We start from the raw sequence: 21213 nt of genomic DNA, 5'->3' as shown, positions 1-21213 counted from the left end.
ACCAGCACGTCAACCACAGAGACCAGCACATCAACCACAGAGACCAGCACACCAACCACAGAGACCAGCTCACCAACCAGCACACCGACAACAGACACCAGCACGTCAACCACAGAGACCAGCACATCAACCACAGAGACCAGCACACCAACCACAGAGACCAGCTCACCAACCAGCACACCGACAACAGACACCAGCACGTCAACCACAGAGACCAGCACATCAACCACAGAGACCAGCACACCAACCACAGAGAACAGCTCACCAACCAGCACATCGACAACAGACACCAGCACATCGACAACAGAGACCAGCACACCAACCACAGAGACCAGCACGTCAACCACAGAGACCAGCACATCAACCACAGAGACCAGCACGTCAACCACAGAGACCAGCACGTCAACCACAGAGACCAGCACGTCAGCCACAGAGACCAGCTCATCAACCACTGAGACCAGCTCACCACCCAGCACAGCGACAACAGACACCAGCACATCAACCACAGAGACCAGCACATCAACCACAGAGACCAGCACGTCAACCACAGAGACCAGCTGACCAACCACAAAAACCAGCACATCGACAACAGAGACCAGCTCACCAACCACAGAGACCAGCTCATCAACCACAGAGACCAGCTCAGCAACCAGCACATCGACAACATATACCAGCACATTGACCGCAGATTCCAGCACAACGACTGCAGAGTCCAGCACATTGATCACAGAGTCCAGCACACCAACCACACCATCCAGCACATCAACTGCAGAGTCCAGCATAACAAGCACAGAGACCAGCACAACGACCACAGAGACCAGCACAACGACCACAGAGACCAGCACACTGACCACAGAGACCAGCACATCAACCACAGAGACCAGCACATCAATCACAGAGACCAGCACATCAACCACAGAGACCAGCACACTGACCACAGAGACCAGCACATCAACCACAGAGACCAGCACACCAACCACAGAGTGCAGCACGTCAACCACAGAGACCAGCACACTGACCACAGAGACCAGCACATCAACCACAGAGACCAGCACATCAACCACAGAGACCAGCACACCAACAACAGAGACCAGCACATCAACCACAGAGACCAGCACATCAACCACAGACACCAGCACACTGACCACAGAGACCAGCTCACCAACCACAGAGACCAGCACAACGACCACAGAGACCAGCACATCAACCACAGAGACCAGCACACTGTCCACAGAGACCAGCACATCAACCACAGAGACCAGCACGTCAACCACAGAGACCAGCACATCAACCACAGAGACCAGCTCACCAACCACAGAGACCAGCACACCAACCACAGAGACCAGCACGTCAACCACAGAGACCAGCACATCAACCACAGAGACCAGCACGTCAACCACAGAGACCAGCTCACCAACCACAGAGACCAGCACATCAACCACAGAGACCAGCTCATCAACCACAGACACCAGCACATCAACCACAGAGACCAGCACATCAACCACAGAGACCAGCACACAGACCACAGAGACCAGCACGTCAACCACAGAGACCAGCTCACCAACCAGCACACCGACAACAGACACCAGCACGTCAACCACAGAGACCAGCACATCAACCACAGAGACCAGCACATCAACCACAGAGACCAGCACACTGACCACAGAGACCAGCACATCAACCACAGAGACCAGCACATCAACCACAGAGACCAGCACACCAACCACAGAGACCAGCACATCAACCACAGAGACCAGCACACCAACCACAGAGACCAGCACATCAACCACAGAGACCAGCACATCAACCACAGAGACCAGCACACTGACCACAGAGACCAGCACATCAACCACAGAGACCAGCACATCAACCACAGAGACCAGCTCACCAACCACAGAGACCAGAACATCAACCACAGAGACCAGCACATCAACCACAGAGACCAGCACACTGACCACAGAGACCAGCACATCAACCACAGAGACCAGCACATCAACCACAGAGACCAGCACATCAACCACAGCGACCAGCACACTGACCACAGAGACCAGCTCACCAACCACAGAGACCAGCACATCAACCACAGAGACCAGCTCACCAACCACAGAGACCAGCACATCAACCACAGAGACCAGCACGTCAACCACAGAGACCAGCACACCAACCACAGAGACCAGCACATCAACCACAGAGACCAGCACACCAACCACAGAGAACAGCTCACCAACCAGCACACTGACAACAGACACCAGCACATCAACCACAGACACCAGCACATCAACCACAGAGACCAGCACGTCAACCACAGAGACCAGCACATCAACCACAGAGACCAGCACACCGACCACAGAGACCAGCTCACCAACCAGCACACCGACAACAGACACCAGCACGTCAACCACAGAGACCAGCACATCAACCACAGAGACCAGCACACCAACCACAGAGACCAGCTCACCAACCAGCACACCGACAACAGACACCAGCTCACCAACCACAGAGACCAGCTCATCAACCACAGAGACCAGCTCAGCAACCACAAAAACCAGCACATCGACAACAGAGACCAGCTCACCAACCACAGAGACCAGCTCATCAACCACAGAGACCAGCTCATCAACCACAGAGACCAGCTCAGCAACCAGCACATCGACAACATATACCAGCACATTGACCGCAGATTCCAGCACAACGACTGCAGAGTCCAGCACAATGATCACAGAGTCCAGCACACCAACCACACCATCCAGCACATCAACTGCAGAGTCCAGCATAACAAGCACAGAGACCAGCACAACGACCACAGAGACCAGCACAACGACCACAGAGACCAGCACACTGACCACAGAGACCAGCACATCAACCACAGAGACCAGCACAACGACCACAGAGACCAGCACATCAACCACAGAGACCAGCACACTGACCACAGAGACCAGCTCACCAACCACAGAGACCAGCACACTGACCACAGAGACCAGCACATCAACCACAGAGACCAGCTCACCAACCACAGAGACCAGCACATCAACCACAGAGACCAGCTCACCAACCACAGAGACCAGCACATCAACCACAGAGACCAGCTCACCAACCACAGAGACCAGCACATCAACCACAGAGACCAGCACGTGAACCACAGAGACCAGCACATCAACCACAGAGACCAGCACATCAACCACAGTGACCAGCTCACCAACCAGCACATCGACAATAGACACCAGCACATCAACCACAGAGACCAGCACGTCAACCACAGAGACCAGCACATCAACCACAGAGACCAGCACGTCAACCACAGAGACCAGCACACCAACCACAGAGACCAGCTCACCAACCAGCACACCGACAACAGAGACCAGCACGTCAACCACAGAGACCAGCACGTCAAACACAGAGTCCAGCACGTCAACCACAGAGACCAGCACATCAACCACAGAGTCCAGCTCACCAACCACAGAGTCCAGCACGTCAACCACAGAGACCAGTACGTCAACCACAGAGACCAGCACACCAACCAGCACACAGACAACAGACACTTGAACATCAATCACAGAGACCAGCTCACCAACCACAGAGTCCAGCCCACCAACCACACAGTCCAGTACGTCAACCACAGAGACCAGCTCACCAACCACAGAGACCAGCACATCAACCACAGAGACCAGCTCACCAACCACAGAGACCAGCACGTCAACCATAGAGACCAGCACGTCAACCACAGAGACCAGCACACTGACCACAGAGACCAGCACATCAACCACAGAGACCAGCACATCAACCACAGACACCAGCACATCAACCACAGAGACCAGCACATCAACCACAGAGACCAGCACACTGACCACAGAGACCAGCACGTCAACCACAGAGACCAGCTCACCAACCAGCACACCGACAACAGACACCAGCACGTCAACCACAGAGACCAGCACATCAACCACAGAGACCAGCACATCAACCACAGAGACCAGCACACTGACCACAGAGACCAGCACATCAACCACAGAGACCAGCACATCAACCACAGAGACCAGCACACCAACCACAGAGACCAGCACATCAACCACAGAGACCAGCACACCAACCACAGAGACCAGCACATCAACCACAGAGACAAGCACATCAACCACAGAGACCAGCACACTGACCACAGAGACCAGCACATCAACCACAGAGACCAGCACATCAACCACAGAGACCAGCTCACCAACCACAGAGACCAGCACATCAACCAGAGAGACCAGCACATCAACCACAGAGACCAGCACATCAACCACAGAGACCAGCACACTGACCACAGAGACCAGCACATCAACCACAGAGACCAGCACATCAACCACAGAGACCAGCACATCAACCACAGAGACCAGCACACTGACCACAGAGACCAGCTCACCAACCACAGAGACCAGCACATCAACCACAGAGACCAGCTCACCAACCACAGAGACCAGCACATCAACCACAGAGACCAGCACGTCAACCACAGAGACCAGCACACCAACCACAGAGACCAGCACATCAACCACAGAGACCAGCTCACCAACCACAGAGAGCAGCACACCAACCACAGAGACCAGCACACCAACCACAGAGACCAGCACATCAACCACAGAGACCAGCTCACCAACCACAGAGACCAGCACGTCAACCACAGAGACCAGCACATCAACCACAGAGACCAGCACACCAACCACAGAGAACAGCTCACCAACCAGCACACCGACAACAGACACCAGCACATCAACCACAGACACCAGCACATCAACCACAGAGACCAGCACGTCAACCACAGAGACCAGCACATCAACCACAGAGACCAGCACACCAACCACAGAGACCAGCTCACCAACCAGCACACCGACAACAGACACCAGCACGTCAACCACAGAGACCAGCACATCAACCACAGAGACCAGCACACCAACCACAGAGACCAGCTCACCAACCAGCACACCGACAACAGACACCAGCACGTCAACCACAGAGACCAGCACATCAACCACAGAGACCAGCACACCAACCACAGAGAACAGCTCACCAACCAGCACATCGACAACAGACACCAGCACATCGACAACAGAGACCAGCACACCAACCACAGAGACCAGCACGTCAACCACAGAGACCAGCACATCAACCACAGAGACCAGCACGTCAACCACAGAGACCAGCACGTCAGCCACAGAGACCAGCTCATCAACCACTGAGACCAGCTCACCACCCAGCACACCGACAACAGACACCAGCACATCAACCACAGAGACCAGCACATCAACCACAGAGACCAGCACGTCAACCACAGAGACCAGCTGACCAACCACAAAAACCAGCACATCGACAACAGAGACCAGCTCACCAACCACAGAGACCAGCTCATCAACCACAGAGACCAGCTCAGCAACCAGCACATCGACAACATATACCAGCACATTGACCGCAGATTCCAGCACAACGACTGCAGAGTCCAGCATAACAAGGACAGAGACCAGCACAACGACCACAGAGACCAGCACAACGACCACAGAGACCAGCTCACTGACCACAGAGACCAGCACATCAACCACAGAGACCAGCACATCAACCACAGAGACCAGCTCACCACCCAGCACACCGACAACAGACACCAGCACATCAACCACAGAGACCAGCACATCAACCACAGAGACCAGCACAACGACCACAGAGACCACCACACTGACCACAGAGACCAGCACATCAAACACAGAGACCAGCACATCAACCACAGAGACCAGCACATCAACCACAGAGACCAGCACACTGACCACAGAGACCAGCACATCAACCACAGAGACCAGCACACCAACCACAGAGTGCAGCACGTCAACCACAGAGACCAGCACACTGACCACAGAGACCAGCACATCAACCACAGAGACCAGCACATCAACCACAGAGACCAGCACACCAACCACAGAGACCAGCACATCAACCACAGAGACCAGCACATCAACCACAGAGACCAGCACACTGACCACAGAGACCAGCTCACCAACCACAGAGACCAGCACAACGACCACAGAGACCAGCACATCAACCACAGAGACCAGCACACTGTCCACAGAGACCAGCACATCAACCACAGAGACCAGCACGTCAACCACAGAGACCAGCACATCAACCACAGAGACCAGCTCACCAACCACAGAGACCAGCACACCAACCACAGAGACCAGCACGTCAACCACAGAGACCAGCACATCAACCACAGAGACCAGCACGTCAACCACAGAGACCAGCTCACCAACCACAGAGACCAGCACATCAACCACAGAGACCAGCTCACCAACCACAGAGACCAGCACATCAACCACAGAGACCAGCACACCAACCACAGAGACCAGCACATCAACCACAGAGACCAGCTCACCAACCACAGAGACCAGCACATCAACCACAGAGACCAGCACGTCAACCACAGAGACCAGCACACCAACCACAGAGACCAGCACATCAACCACAGAGACCAGCTCACCAACCACAGAGAGCAGCACACCAACCACAGAGACCAGCACACCAACCACAGAGACCAGCACATCAACCACAGAGACCAGCTCACCAACCACAGAGACCAGCACGTCAACCACAGAGACCAGCACATCAACCACAGAGACCAGCACACCAACCACAGAGAACAGCTCACCAACCAGCACACCGACAACAGACACCAGCACATCAACCACAGAGTCCAGCACACCAACCACAGAGACCAGCACATCGACAACAGACACCAGCACATCAACCACAGAGTCCAGTACGTCAACCACAGACACCAGCACATCAACCACAGAGACCAGCACGTCAACCACAGAGACCAGCACATCAACCACAGAGACCAGCACACCAACCACAGAGACCAGCTCACCAACCAGCACACCGACAACAGACACCAGCACGTCAACCACAGAGACCAGCACATCAACCACAGAGACCAGCACACCAACCACAGAGACCAGCTCACCAACCAGCACACCGACAACAGACACCAGCACGTCAACCACAGAGACCAGCACATCAACCACAGAGACCAGCACACCAACCACAGAGAACAGCTCACCAACCAGCACATCGACAACAGACACCAGCACATCGACAACAGAGACCAGCACACCAACCACAGAGACCAGCACATCAACCACAGAGACCAGCACATCAACCACAGAGACCAGCACGTCAACCACAGAGACCAACACACTGACCACAGAGTCCAGCACACCAACCGCACAGTCCAGAACATCAACCACAGAGACCAGCACAACGACCACAGAGTCCAGCACATCAACAACAGAGACCAGCACATCAACCACAGAGACCAGCACATCAACCACAGAGACCAGCACAACAACCACAGAGACCAGCACATCAACCACAGAGACCAGCACGTCAACCACAGAGACCAGCACACTGACCACAGAGTCCAGCTCACCAACCACAGAGTCCAGCTCACCAACCAGCACATCGACAACAGACACCAGCACATCAACCACAGAGACCAGCACGTCAACCACAGAGACCAGCACATCAACCACAGAGTCCAGCTCACCAACCAGCACACCGACAATAGATACCAGCACATTGACCGCAGAGTCCAGCACAACGACTGCAGAATTCAGCACAATGACCACAGAGTCCAGCACACCAACCACAGAGACCAGCACGTCAACCACAGAGACCAGCAAATCAACCACAGAGACCAGCTCACCAACCAGCACACCGACAACAGACACCAGCACATCAACCACAGAGACCAGTTCACCAACCAGCACATCGACAACAGACACCAGCACATCAAACACAGAGACCAGCACGTCAACCACAGAGACCAGCACACTGACCACAGAGACCAGCACATCAACCACAGAGACCAGCACATCAACCACAGAGACCAGCACACTGACCACAGAGACCAGCACATCAACCACAGAGACCAGCACATCAACCACAGAGACCAGCTCACCAACCAGCACATCGACAACAGTCACCAGCACATCAACCACAGAGACCAGCACATCAACCACAGAGACCAGCTCATCAACCACTGAGACCAGCTCACCACCCAGCACACCGACAACAGACACCAGCACATCAACCACAGAGACCAGCACGTCAACCACAGAGACCAGCTCACCAACCACAGAGACCAGCACGTCAACCACAGAGACCAGCACGTCAACCACAGAGACCAGCATATCAACCACAGAGACCAGCACATCAACCACAGAGACCAGCACACCAACCACAGAGACCAGCTCACCAACCAGCACACCGACAACAGACACCAGCACATCAACCACAGAGACCAGCACATCAACCACAGAGACCAGCACACCAACCACAGAGACCAGCACATCAACCACAGAGACCAGCACACCAACCACAGAGACCAGCTCACCAACCAGCACACCGACAACAGACACCAGCACATCAACCACAGACACCAGCACATCAACCACAGAGACCAGCACGTCAACCACAGAGACCAGCACATCAACCACAGAGACCAGCACACCAACCACAGAGACCAGCTCACCAACCAGCACACCGACAACAGACACCAGCACGTCAACCACAGAGACCAGCACATCAACCACAGAGACCAGCACACCAACCACAGAGAACAGCTCACCAACCAGCACACCGACAACAGACACCAGCACGTCAACCACAGAGACCAGCACATCAACCACAGAGACCAGCACACCAACCACAGAGAACAGCTCACCAACCAGCACATCGACAACAGACACCAGCACATCAACCACAGAGACCAGCACACCAACCACAGAGACCAGCTCACCAACCAGCACACCGACAACAGACACCAGCACGTCAACCACAGAGACCAGCACATCAACCACAGAGACCAGCACGTCAACCACAGAGACCAGCACACTGACAACAGAGACCAACACACTGACCACAGAGTCCAGCACACCAACCGCACAGTCCAGCACATCAACCACATAGACCAGCACAACGACCACAGAGTCCAGCACATCAACAACAGAGACCAGCACATCAACCACAGAGACCAGCACATCAAACACAGAGACCAGCCCACCAACCACAGAGACCAGCACATCAACCACAGAGACCAGCACGTCAACCACAGAGACCAGCACACTGACAACAGAGACCAACACACTGACCACAGAGTCCAGCACACCAACCGCACAGTCCAGGACATCAACCACAGAGACCAGCACAATGACCACAGAGTCCAGCACGTCAACCACAGAGACCAGCACATCAACCACAGAGACCAGCACACCAACCACAGAGACCAGCACATCAACCACAGAGTCCAGCACACCAACCAGCACACCGACAACAGACACCAGCACATCAACGACAGAGACCAGCACATCAACCACAGAGACCAGCACACTGACCACAGAGTCCAGCTCACCAACCACAGAGTCCAGCTCACCAACCAGCACATTGACAACAGACACCAGCACATCAACCACAGAGACCAGCACGTCAACCACAGAGACCAGCACATCAACCACAGAGTCCAGCTCACCAACCAGCACACCGACAATAGATACCAGCACATTGACCGCAGAGTCCAGCACAACGACTGCAGAATCCAGCACAATGACCACAGAGTCCAGCACACCAACCACAGAGACCAGCACGTCAACCACAGAGACCAGCTCACCAACCACAGAGACCAGCACGTCAACCACAGAGACCAGCACGTCAACCACAGAGACCAGCATATCAACCACAGAGACCAGCACATCAACCACAGAGACCAGCACACCAACCACAGAGACCAGCTCACCAACCAGCACACCGACAACAGACACCAGCACATCAACCACAGAGACCAGCACATCAACCACAGAGACCAGCACACCAACCACAGAGACCAGCACATCAACCACAGAGACCAGCACACCAACCACAGAGACCAGCTCACCAACCAGCACACCGACAACAGACACCAGCACATCAACCACAGACACCAGCACATCAACCACAGAGACCAGCACGTCAACCACAGAGACCAGCACATCAACCACAGAGACCAGCACACCAACCACAGAGACCAGCTCACCAACCAGCACACCGACAACAGACACCAGCACGTCAACCACAGAGACCAGCACATCAACCACAGAGACCAGCACACCAACCACAGAGAACAGCTCACCAACCAGCACACCGACAACAGACACCAGCACGTCAACCACAGAGACCAGCACATCAACCACAGAGACCAGCACACCAACCACAGAGAACAGCTCACCAACCAGCACATCGACAACAGACACCAGCACACCAACCACAGAGACCAGCACATCAACCACAGAGACCAGCTCACCAACCACAGAGACCAGCACGTCAACCACAGAGACCAGCACATCAACCACAGAGACCAGCACACCAACCACAGAGAACAGCTCACCAACCAGCACACCGACAACAGACACCAGCACATCAACCACAGAGTCCAGCACACCAACCACAGAGACCAGCACATCGACAACAGACACCAGCACATCAACCACAGAGTCCAGTACGTCAACCACAGACACCAGCACATCAACCACAGAGACCAGCACGTCAACCACAGAGACCAGCACATCAACCACAGAGACCAGCACACCAACCACAGAGACCAGCTCACCAACCAGCACACCGACAACAGACACCAGCACGTCAACCACAGAGACCAGCACATCAACCACAGAGACCAGCACACCAACCACAGAGACCAGCTCACCAACCAGCACACCGACAACAGACACCAGCACGTCAACCACAGAGACCAGCACATCAACCACAGAGACCAGCACACCAACCACAGAGAACAGCTCACCAACCAGCACATCGACAACAGACACCAGCACATCGACAACAGAGACCAGCACACCAACCACAGAGACCAGCACATCAACCACAGAGACCAGCACATCAACCACAGAGACCAGCACGTCAACCACAGAGACCAACACACTGACCACAGAGTCCAGCACACCAACCGCACAGTCCAGAACATCAACCACAGAGACCAGCACAACGACCACAGAGTCCAGCACATCAACAACAGAGACCAGCACATCAACCACAGAGACCAGCACATCAACCACAGAGACCAGCACAACAACCACAGAGACCAGCACATCAACCACAGAGACCAGCACGTCAACCACAGAGACCAGCACACTGACCACAGAGTCCAGCTCACCAACCACAGAGTCCAGCTCACCAACCAGCACATCGACAACAGACACCAGCACATCAACCACAGAGACCAGCACGTCAACCACAGAGACCAGCACATCAACCACAGAGTCCAGCTCACCAACCAGCACACCGACAATAGATACCAGCACATTGACCGCAGAGTCCAGCACAACGACTGCAGAATTCAGCACAATGACCACAGAGTCCAGCACACCAACCACAGAGACCAGCACGTCAACCACAGAGACCAGCAAATCAACCACAGAGACCAGCTCACCAACCAGCACACCGACAACAGACACCAGCACATCAACCACAGAGACCAGTTCACCAACCAGCACATCGACAACAGACACCAGCACATCAAACACAGAGACCAGCACGTCAACCACAGAGACCAGCACACTGACCACAGAGACCAGCACATCAACCACAGAGACCAGCACATCAACCACAGAGACCAGCACACTGACCACAGAGACCAGCACATCAACCACAGAGACCAGCACATCAACCACAGAGACCAGCTCACCAACCAGCACATCGACAACAGTCACCAGCACATCAACCACAGAGACCAGCACATCAACCACAGAGACCAGCTCATCAACCACTGAGACCAGCTCACCACCCAGCACACCGACAACAGACACCAGCACATCAACCACAGAGACCAGCACGTCAACCACAGAGACCAGCTCACCAACCACAGAGACCAGCACGTCAACCACAGAGACCAGCACGTCAACCACAGAGACCAGCATATCAACAACAGAGACCAGCACATCAACCACAGAGACCAGCACACCAACCACAGAGACCAGCTCACCAACCAGCACACCGACAACAGACACCAGCACATCAACCACAGAGACCAGCACATCAACCACAGAGACCAGCACACCAACCACAGAGACCAGCACATCAACCACAGAGACCAGCACACCAACCACAGAGACCAGCTCACCAACCAGCACACCGACAACAGACACCAGCACATCAACCACAGACACCAGCACATCAACCACTGAGACCAGCACGTCAACCACAGAGACCAGCACATCAACCACAGAGACCAGCACACCAACCACAGAGACCAGCTCACCAACCAGCACACCGACAACAGACACCAGCACGTCAACCACAGAGACCAGCACATCAACCACAGAGACCAGCACACCAACCACAGAGAACAGCTCACCAACCAGCACACCGACAACAGACACCAGCACGTCAACCACAGAGACCAGCACATCAACCACAGAGACCAGCACACCAACCACAGAGAACAGCTCACCAACCAGCACATCGACAACAGACACCAGCACATCAACCACAGAGACCAGCACACCAACCACAGAGACCAGCTCACCAACCAGCACACCGACAACAGACACCAGCACGTCAACCACAGAGACCAGCACATCAACCACAGAGACCAGCACGTCAACCACAGAGACCAGCACACTGACAACAGAGACCAACACACTGACCACAGAGTCCAGCACACCAACCGCACAGTCCAGCACATCAACCACAGAGACCAGCACAACGACCACAGAGTCCAGCACATCAACAACAGAGACCAGCACATCAACCACAGAGACCAGCACATCAAACACAGAGACCAGCCCACCAACCACAGAGACCAGCACATCAACCACAGAGACCAGCACGTCAACCACAGAGACCAGCACACTGACAACAGAGACCAACACACTGACCACAGAGTCCAGCACACCAACCGCACAGTCCAGGACATCAACCACAGAGACCAGCACAATGACCACAGAGTCCAGCACGTCAACCACAGAGACCAGCACATCAACCACAGAGACCAGCACACCAACCACAGAGACCAGCACATCAACCACAGAGTCCAGCACACCAACCAGCACACCGACAACAGACACCAGCACATCAACGACAGAGACCAGCACATCAACCACAGAGACCAGCACACTGACCACAGAGTCCAGCTCACCAACCACAGAGTCCAGCTCACCAACCAGCACATTGACAACAGACACCAGCACATCAACCACAGAGACCAGCACGTCAACCACAGAGACCAGCACATCAACCACAGAGTCCAGCTCACCAACCAGCACACCGACAATAGATACCAGCACATTGACCGCAGAGTCCAGCACAACGACTGCAGAATCCAGCACAATGACCACAGAGTCCAGCACACCAACCACAGAGACCAGCAAATCAACCACAGAGACCAGCTCACCAACCAGCACAACGACAACAGACACCAGCACATCAACCACAGAGACCAGCTCACCAACCAGCACATCGACAACAGACACGAGCACATCAAACACAGAGACCAGCACGTCAACCACAGAGACCAGCACACTGTCCACAGAGACAAGCACATCAACCACAGAGACCAGCACATCAACCACAGAGACCAGCACACTGACCACAGAGACCAGCACATCAACCACAGAGACCAGCACATCAACCACAGAGACCAGCTCACCAACCAGCACATCGACAACAGTCACCAGCACATCAACCACAGAGACCAGCACATCAACCACAGAGACCAGCACGTCAACCACAGAGACCAGCTCATCAACCACTGAGACCAGCTCACCACCCAGCACACCGACAACAGACACCAGCACATCAACCACAGAGACCAGCACATCAACCACAGAGACCAGCACGTCAACCACAGAGACCAGCTGACCAACCACAAAAACCAGCACATCGACAACAGAGACCAGCTCACCAACCACAGAGACCAGCTCATCAACCACAGAGACCAGCTCAGCAACCAGCACATCGACAACATATACCAGCACATTGACCGCAGAGTCCAGCACAACGACTGCAGAGTCCAGCACAATGATCACAGAGTCCAGCACACCAACCACACCATCCAGCACATCAACTGCAGAGTCCAGCATTGCAAGCACAGAGACCAGCACAACGACCACAGAGACCAGCACATCAACCACAGAGACCAGCACATCAACCACAGAGACCAGCACATCAACCACAGAGACCAGCACATCAACCACAGAGACTAGCACGTCAACCACAGAGACCAGCACGTCAACCACAGAGACCAGCATATCAACCACAGAGACCAGCTCACCAACCACAGAGACCAGCACATCAACCACAGAGACCAGCACATCAACCACAGAGACCAGCACACCAACCACAGAGACCAGCACATCAACCACAGAGGCCAGCACAACGACCACAGAGACCAGCACATCAACCACAGAGACCAGCACACTGACCACAGAGACCAGCTCACCAACCACAGAGACCAGCACATCAACCACAGAGACCAGCACATCAACCACAGAGACCAGCACACTGACCACAGAGACCAGCACATCAACCACAGAGACCAGCACACTGACCACAGAGTCCAGCACATCAACCACAGAGACCAGCACATCAACCACAGAGACCAGCACATCAACCACAGACACCAGCACATCAACCACAGAGACCAGCACGTCAACCACAGAGACCAGCACATCAACCACAGAGACCAGCTCATCAACCACTGAGACCAGCTCACCACCCAGCACACCGACAACAGACACCAGCACATCAACCACAGAGACCAGCACGTCAACCACAGAGACCAGCACACTGACCACAGAGACCAGCACATCAACCACAGAGACCAGCACATCAACCACAGAGACCAGCACATCAACCACAGAGACCAGCACACCAACCACAGAGACCAGCACACTGACCACAGAGACCAGCTCACCAACCACAGAGACCAGCACATCAACCACAGAGACCAGCTCACCAACCACAGAGACCAGCTCACCAACCACAGAGACCAGCACAACGACCACAGAGACCAGCACATCAACCACAGAGACCAGCACACTGACCACAGAGACCAGCACACCAACCACAGAGACCAGCACATCAACCACAGAGACCAGCACAACGACCACAGAGACCAGCACACTGACCACAGAGACCAGCACATCAACCACAGAGACCAGCACAACGACCACAGAGACCAGCACACCAACCACAGAGACCAGCACATCAACCACAGAGACCAGCACATCAACCACAGAGACCAGCACACCAACCACAGAGACCAGCACACTGACCACAGAGACCAGAACATCAACCACAGAGACCAGCACATCAACCACAGAGACCAGCACACCAACCACAGAGACCAGCACACCAACCACAGAGACCAGCACATCAACCACAGAGACCAGCACACTGACCACAGAGACCAGCACATCAACCAAAGAGACCAGCACACTGACCACAGAGACCAGCACAACGACCACAGAGACCAGCACATCAACCACAGAGACCAGCACACTGACCACAGAGACCAGCACATCAACCACAGAGACCAGCACATCAACCACAGAGACCAGCTCACCAACCACAGAGACCAGCACATCAACCACAGAGACCAGCTCACCAACCACAGAGACCAGCACATCAACCACAGAGACCAGCTCACCAACCACAGAGACCAGCACATCAACCACAGAGACCAGCTCACCAACCACAGAGACCAGCACATCAACCACAGAGACCAGCACACTGACCACAGAGACCAGCACACCAACCACAGAGACCAGCACATCAACCACAGAGACCAGCACATCAACCACAGAGACCAGCACATCAACCACAGAGACCAGCTCACCAACCACAGAGACCAGCACATCAACCACAGAGTCCAGCACACCAACCACAGAGACCAGCACACCAACCACAGAGACCAGCTCACCAACCAGCACACCGACAACAGACACCAGCACGTCAACCACAGAGACCAGCACATCAACCACAGAGACCAGCACACCAACCACAGAGACCAGCTCACCAACCAGCACACCGACAACAGACACCAGCACGTCAACCACAGAGACCAGCACATCAACCACAGAGACCAGCTCACCAACCAGCACATCGACAACAGTCACCAGCACATCAACCACAGAGACCAGCACATCAACCACAGAGACCAGCACGTCAACCACAGAGACCAGCTCATCAACCACTGAGACCAGCTGACCACCCAGCACACCGACAACAGACACCAGCACATCAACCACAGAGACCAGCACATCAACCACAGAGACCAGCACGTCAACCACAGAGACCAGCTGACCAACCACAAAAACCAGCACATCGACAACAGAGACCAGCTCACCAACCACAGAGACCAGCTCATCAACCACAGAGACCAGCTCAGCAACCAGCACATCGACAACATATACCAGCACATTGACCGCAGAGTCCAGCACAACGACTGCAGAGTCCAGCACAATGATCACAGAGTCCAGCACACCAACCACACCATCCAGCACATCAACTGCAGAGTCCAGCATTGCAAGCACAGAGACCAGCACAACGACCACAGAGACCAGCACATCAACCACAGAGACCAGCACATCAACCACAGAGACCAGCACATCAACCACAGAGACTAGCACGTCAACCACAGAGACCAGCACGTCAACCACAGAGACCAGCATATCAACCACAGAGACCAGCTCACCAACCACAGAGACCAGCACATCAACCACAGAGACCAGCACATCAACCACAGAGACCAGCACACCAACCACAGAGACCAGCACATCAACCACAGAGACCAGCACAACGACCACAGAGACCAGCACATCAACCACAGAGACCAGCACACTGACCACAGAGACCAGCTCACCAACCACAGAGACCAGCACATCAACCACAGAGACCAGCACATCAACAACAGAGACCAGCACACCAACCACAGAGACCAGCACATCAACCACAGAGACCAGCACAACGACCACAGAGACCAGCACATCAACCACAGAGACCAGCACACTGACCACAGAGACCAGCTCACCAACCACAGAGACCAGCACATCAACCACAGAGACCAGCACATCAACCACAGAGACCAGCACACTGACCACAGAGACCAGCACATCAACCACAGAGACCAGCACACTGACCACAGAGTCCAGCACATCAACCACAGAGACCAGCACATCAACCACAGAGACCAGCACATCAACCACAGACACCAGCACATCAACCACAGAGACCAGCACGTCAACCACAGAGACCAGCACATCAACCACAGAGACCAGCTCATCAAACACTGAGACCAGCTCACCACCCAGCACACCGACAACAGACACCAGCACATCAACCACAGAGACCAGCACGTCAACCACAGAGACCAGCACACTGACCACAGAGACCAGCACATCAACCACAGAGACCAGCACATCAACCACAGAGACCAGCACACCAACCACAGAGACCAGCACACTGACCACAGAGACCAGCTCACCAACCACAGAGACCAGCACATCAACCACAGAGACCAGCTCACCAACCACAGAGACCAGCTCACCAACCACAGAGACCAGCACAACGACCACAGAGACCAGCACATCAACCACAGAGACCAGCACACTGACCACAGAGACCAGCACACCAACCACAGAGACCAGCAGATCAACCACAGAGACCAGCACAACGACCACAGAGACCAGCACACTGACCACAGAGACCAGCACATCAACCACAGAGACCAGCACAACGACCACAGAGACCAGCACACCAACCACAGAGACCAGCACATCAACCACAGAGACCAGCACACCAACCACAGAGACCAGCACACTGACCACAGAGACCAGCACATCAACCACAGAGACCAGCACATCAACCACAGAGACCAGCACACCAACCACAGAGACCAGCACACCAACCACAGAGACCAGCACATCAACCACAGAGACCAGCACACTGACCACAGAGACCAGCACATCAACCACAGAGACCAGCACACTGACCACAGAGACCAGCACAACGACCACAGAGACCAGCACATCAACCACAGAGACCAGCACACTGACCACAGAGACCAGCACATCAACCATAGAGACCAGCACATCAACCACAGAGACCAGCTCACCAACCACAGAGACCAGCACATCAACCACAGAGACCAGCTCACCAACCACAGAGACCAGCACATCAACCACAGAGACCAGCACACTGACCACAGAGACCAGCACACCAACCACAGAGACCAGCACATCAACCACAGAGACCAGCACATCAACCACAGAGACCAGCTCAGCAACCACAGAGACCAGCACATCAACCACAGAGTCCAGCACACCAACCACAGAGACCAGCACACCAACCACAGAGACCAGCTCACCAACCAGCACACCGACAACAGACACCAGCACGTCAACCACAGAGACCAGCACATCAACCACAGAGACCAGCACACCAACCACAGAGACCAGCTCACCAACCAGCACACCGACAACAGACACCAGCACGTCAACCACAGAGACCAGCACATCAACCACAGAGACCAGCACACCAACCACAGAGAACAGCTCACCAACCAGCACATCGACAACAGACACCAGCACATCGACAACAGAGACCAGCACACCAACCACAGAGACCAGCACGTCAACCACAGAGACCAGCACATCAACCACAGAGACCAGCACGTCAACCACAGAGACCAGCACGTCAGCCACAGAGACCAGCTCATCAACCACTGAGACCAGCTCACCACCCAGCACACCGACAACAGACACCAGCACATCAACCACAGAGACCAGCACATCAACCACAGAGACCAGCACGTCAACCACAGAGACCAGCTGACCAACCACAAAAACCAGCACATCGACAACAGAGACCAGCTCACCAACCACAGAGACCAGCTCATCAACCACAGAGACCAGCTCAGCAACCAGCACATCGACAACATATACCAGCACATTGACCGCAGATTCCAGCACAACGACTGCAGAGTCCAGCATAACAAGCACAGAGACCAGCACAACGACCACAGAGACCAGCACAACGACCACAGAGACCAGCTCACTGACCACAGAGACCAGCACATCAACCACAGAGACCAGCACATCAACCACAGAGACCAGCTCACCACCCAGCACACCGACAACAGACACCAGCACATCAACCACAGAGACCAGCACATCAACCACAGAGACCAGCACAACGACCACAGAGACCAGCACACTGACCACAGAGACCAGGACATCAAACACAGAGACCAGCACATCAACCACAGAGACCAGCACATCAACCACAGAGACCAGCACACTGACCACAGAGACCAGCACATCAACCACAGAGACCAGCACACCAACCACAGAGTGCAGCACGTCAACCACAGAGACCAGCACACTGACCACAGAGACCAGCACATCAACCACAGAGACCAGCACATCAACCACAGAGACCAGCACACCAACCACAGAGACCAGCACATCAACCACAGAGACCAGCACATCAACCACAGAGACCAGCACACTGACCACAGAGACCAGCTCACCAACCACAGAGACCAGCACAACGACCACAGAGACCAGCACATCAACCACAGAGACCAGCACACTGTCCACAGAGACCAGCACATCAACCACAGAGACCAGCACGTCAACCACAGAGACCAGCACATCAACCACAGAGACCAGCTCACTAACCACAGAGACCAGCACACCAACCACAGAGACCAGCACGTCAACCACAGAGACCAGCACATCAACCACAGAGACCAGTACGTCAACCACAGAGACCAGCTCACCAACCACAGAGACCAGCACATCAACCACAGAGACCAGCTCACGAACCACAGAGACCAGCACATCAACCACAGAGACCAGCACACCAACCACAGAGACCAGCACATCAACCACAGAGACCAGCTCACCAAGCACAGAGACCAGCACATCAACCACAGAGACCAGCACGTCAACCACAGAGACCAGCACACCAACCACAGAGACCAGCACATCAACCACAGAGACCAGCTCACCAACCACAGAGAGCAGCACACCAACCACAGAGACCAGCACACCAACCACAGAGACCAGCACATCAACCACAGAGACCAGCTCACCAACCACAGAGACCAGCACGTCAACCACAGAGACCAGCACATCAACCACAGAGACCAGCACACCAACCACAGAGAACAGCTCACCAACCAGCACACCGACAACAGACACCAGCACATCAACCACAGAGTCCAGCACACCAACCACAGAGACCAGCACATCGACAACAGACACCAGCACATCAACCACAGAGTCCAGCACGTCAACCACAGACACCAGCACATCAACCACAGAGACCAGCACGTCAACCACAGAGACCAGCACATCAACCACAGAGACCAGCACACCAACCACAGAGACCAGCTCACCAACCAGCACACCGACAACAGACACCAGCACGTCAACCACAGAGACCAGCACATCAACCACAGAGACCAGCACACCAACCACAGAGACCAGCTCACCAACCAGCACACCGACAACAGACACCAGCACGTCAACCACAGAGACCAGCACATCAACCACAGAGACCAGCACACCAACCACAGAGAACAGCTCACCAACCAGCACATCGACAACAGACACCAGCACATCGACAACAGAGACCAGCACACCAACCACAGAGACCAGCACGTCAACCACAGAGACCAGCACATCAACCACAGAGACCAGCACGTCAACCACAGAGACCAGCACACTGACAACAGAGACCAACACACTGACCACAGAGTCCAGCACACCAACCGCACAGTCCAGAACATCAACCACAGAGACCAGCACAACGACCACAGAGTCCAGCACATCAACAACAGAGACCAGCACATCAACCACAGAGACCAGCACATCAACCACAGAGACCAGCACAACAACCACAGAGACCAGCACATCAACCACAGAGACCAGCACGTCAACCACAGAGACCAGCACACTGACCACAGAGTCCAGCTCACCAACCACAGAGTCCAGCTCACCAACCAGCACATCGACAACAGACACCAGCACATCAACCACAGAGACCAGCACGTCAACCACAGAGACCAGCACATCAACCACAGAGTCCAGCTCACCAACCAGCACACCGACAATAGATACCAGCACATTGACCGCA

General features: G+C 54.6%; 1 protein-coding gene across 1 annotated transcript in view; it reads left to right on the top strand.

The window, feature by feature from the left end:
- Nucleotides 1-21213, top strand: part of LOC140192358 (uncharacterized) — a gene marked incomplete at its 3' end in the record, with an annotated part of 64119 nt that overhangs the window by 24085 nt on the left and 18821 nt on the right. The window contains 4 exon segments of the mRNA XM_072250008.1: nucleotides 631-2049; nucleotides 2095-2293; nucleotides 9719-11251; nucleotides 20093-21161. Coding sequence (XP_072106109.1) covers nucleotides 631-2049; nucleotides 2095-2293; nucleotides 9719-11251; nucleotides 20093-21161 — 4220 coding nt within the window.

The sequence above is a fragment of the Mobula birostris genome, unplaced genomic scaffold (assembly GCF_030028105.1).
Source record: "Mobula birostris isolate sMobBir1 unplaced genomic scaffold, sMobBir1.hap1 scaffold_1192, whole genome shotgun sequence".
In the NCBI taxonomy this organism is placed as follows: Eukaryota; Metazoa; Chordata; class Chondrichthyes; order Myliobatiformes; family Myliobatidae; genus Mobula; species Mobula birostris.
Note: the sequence above shows the minus strand (reverse complement) of the source record. Positions and strands in the feature narration are given on the sequence as shown.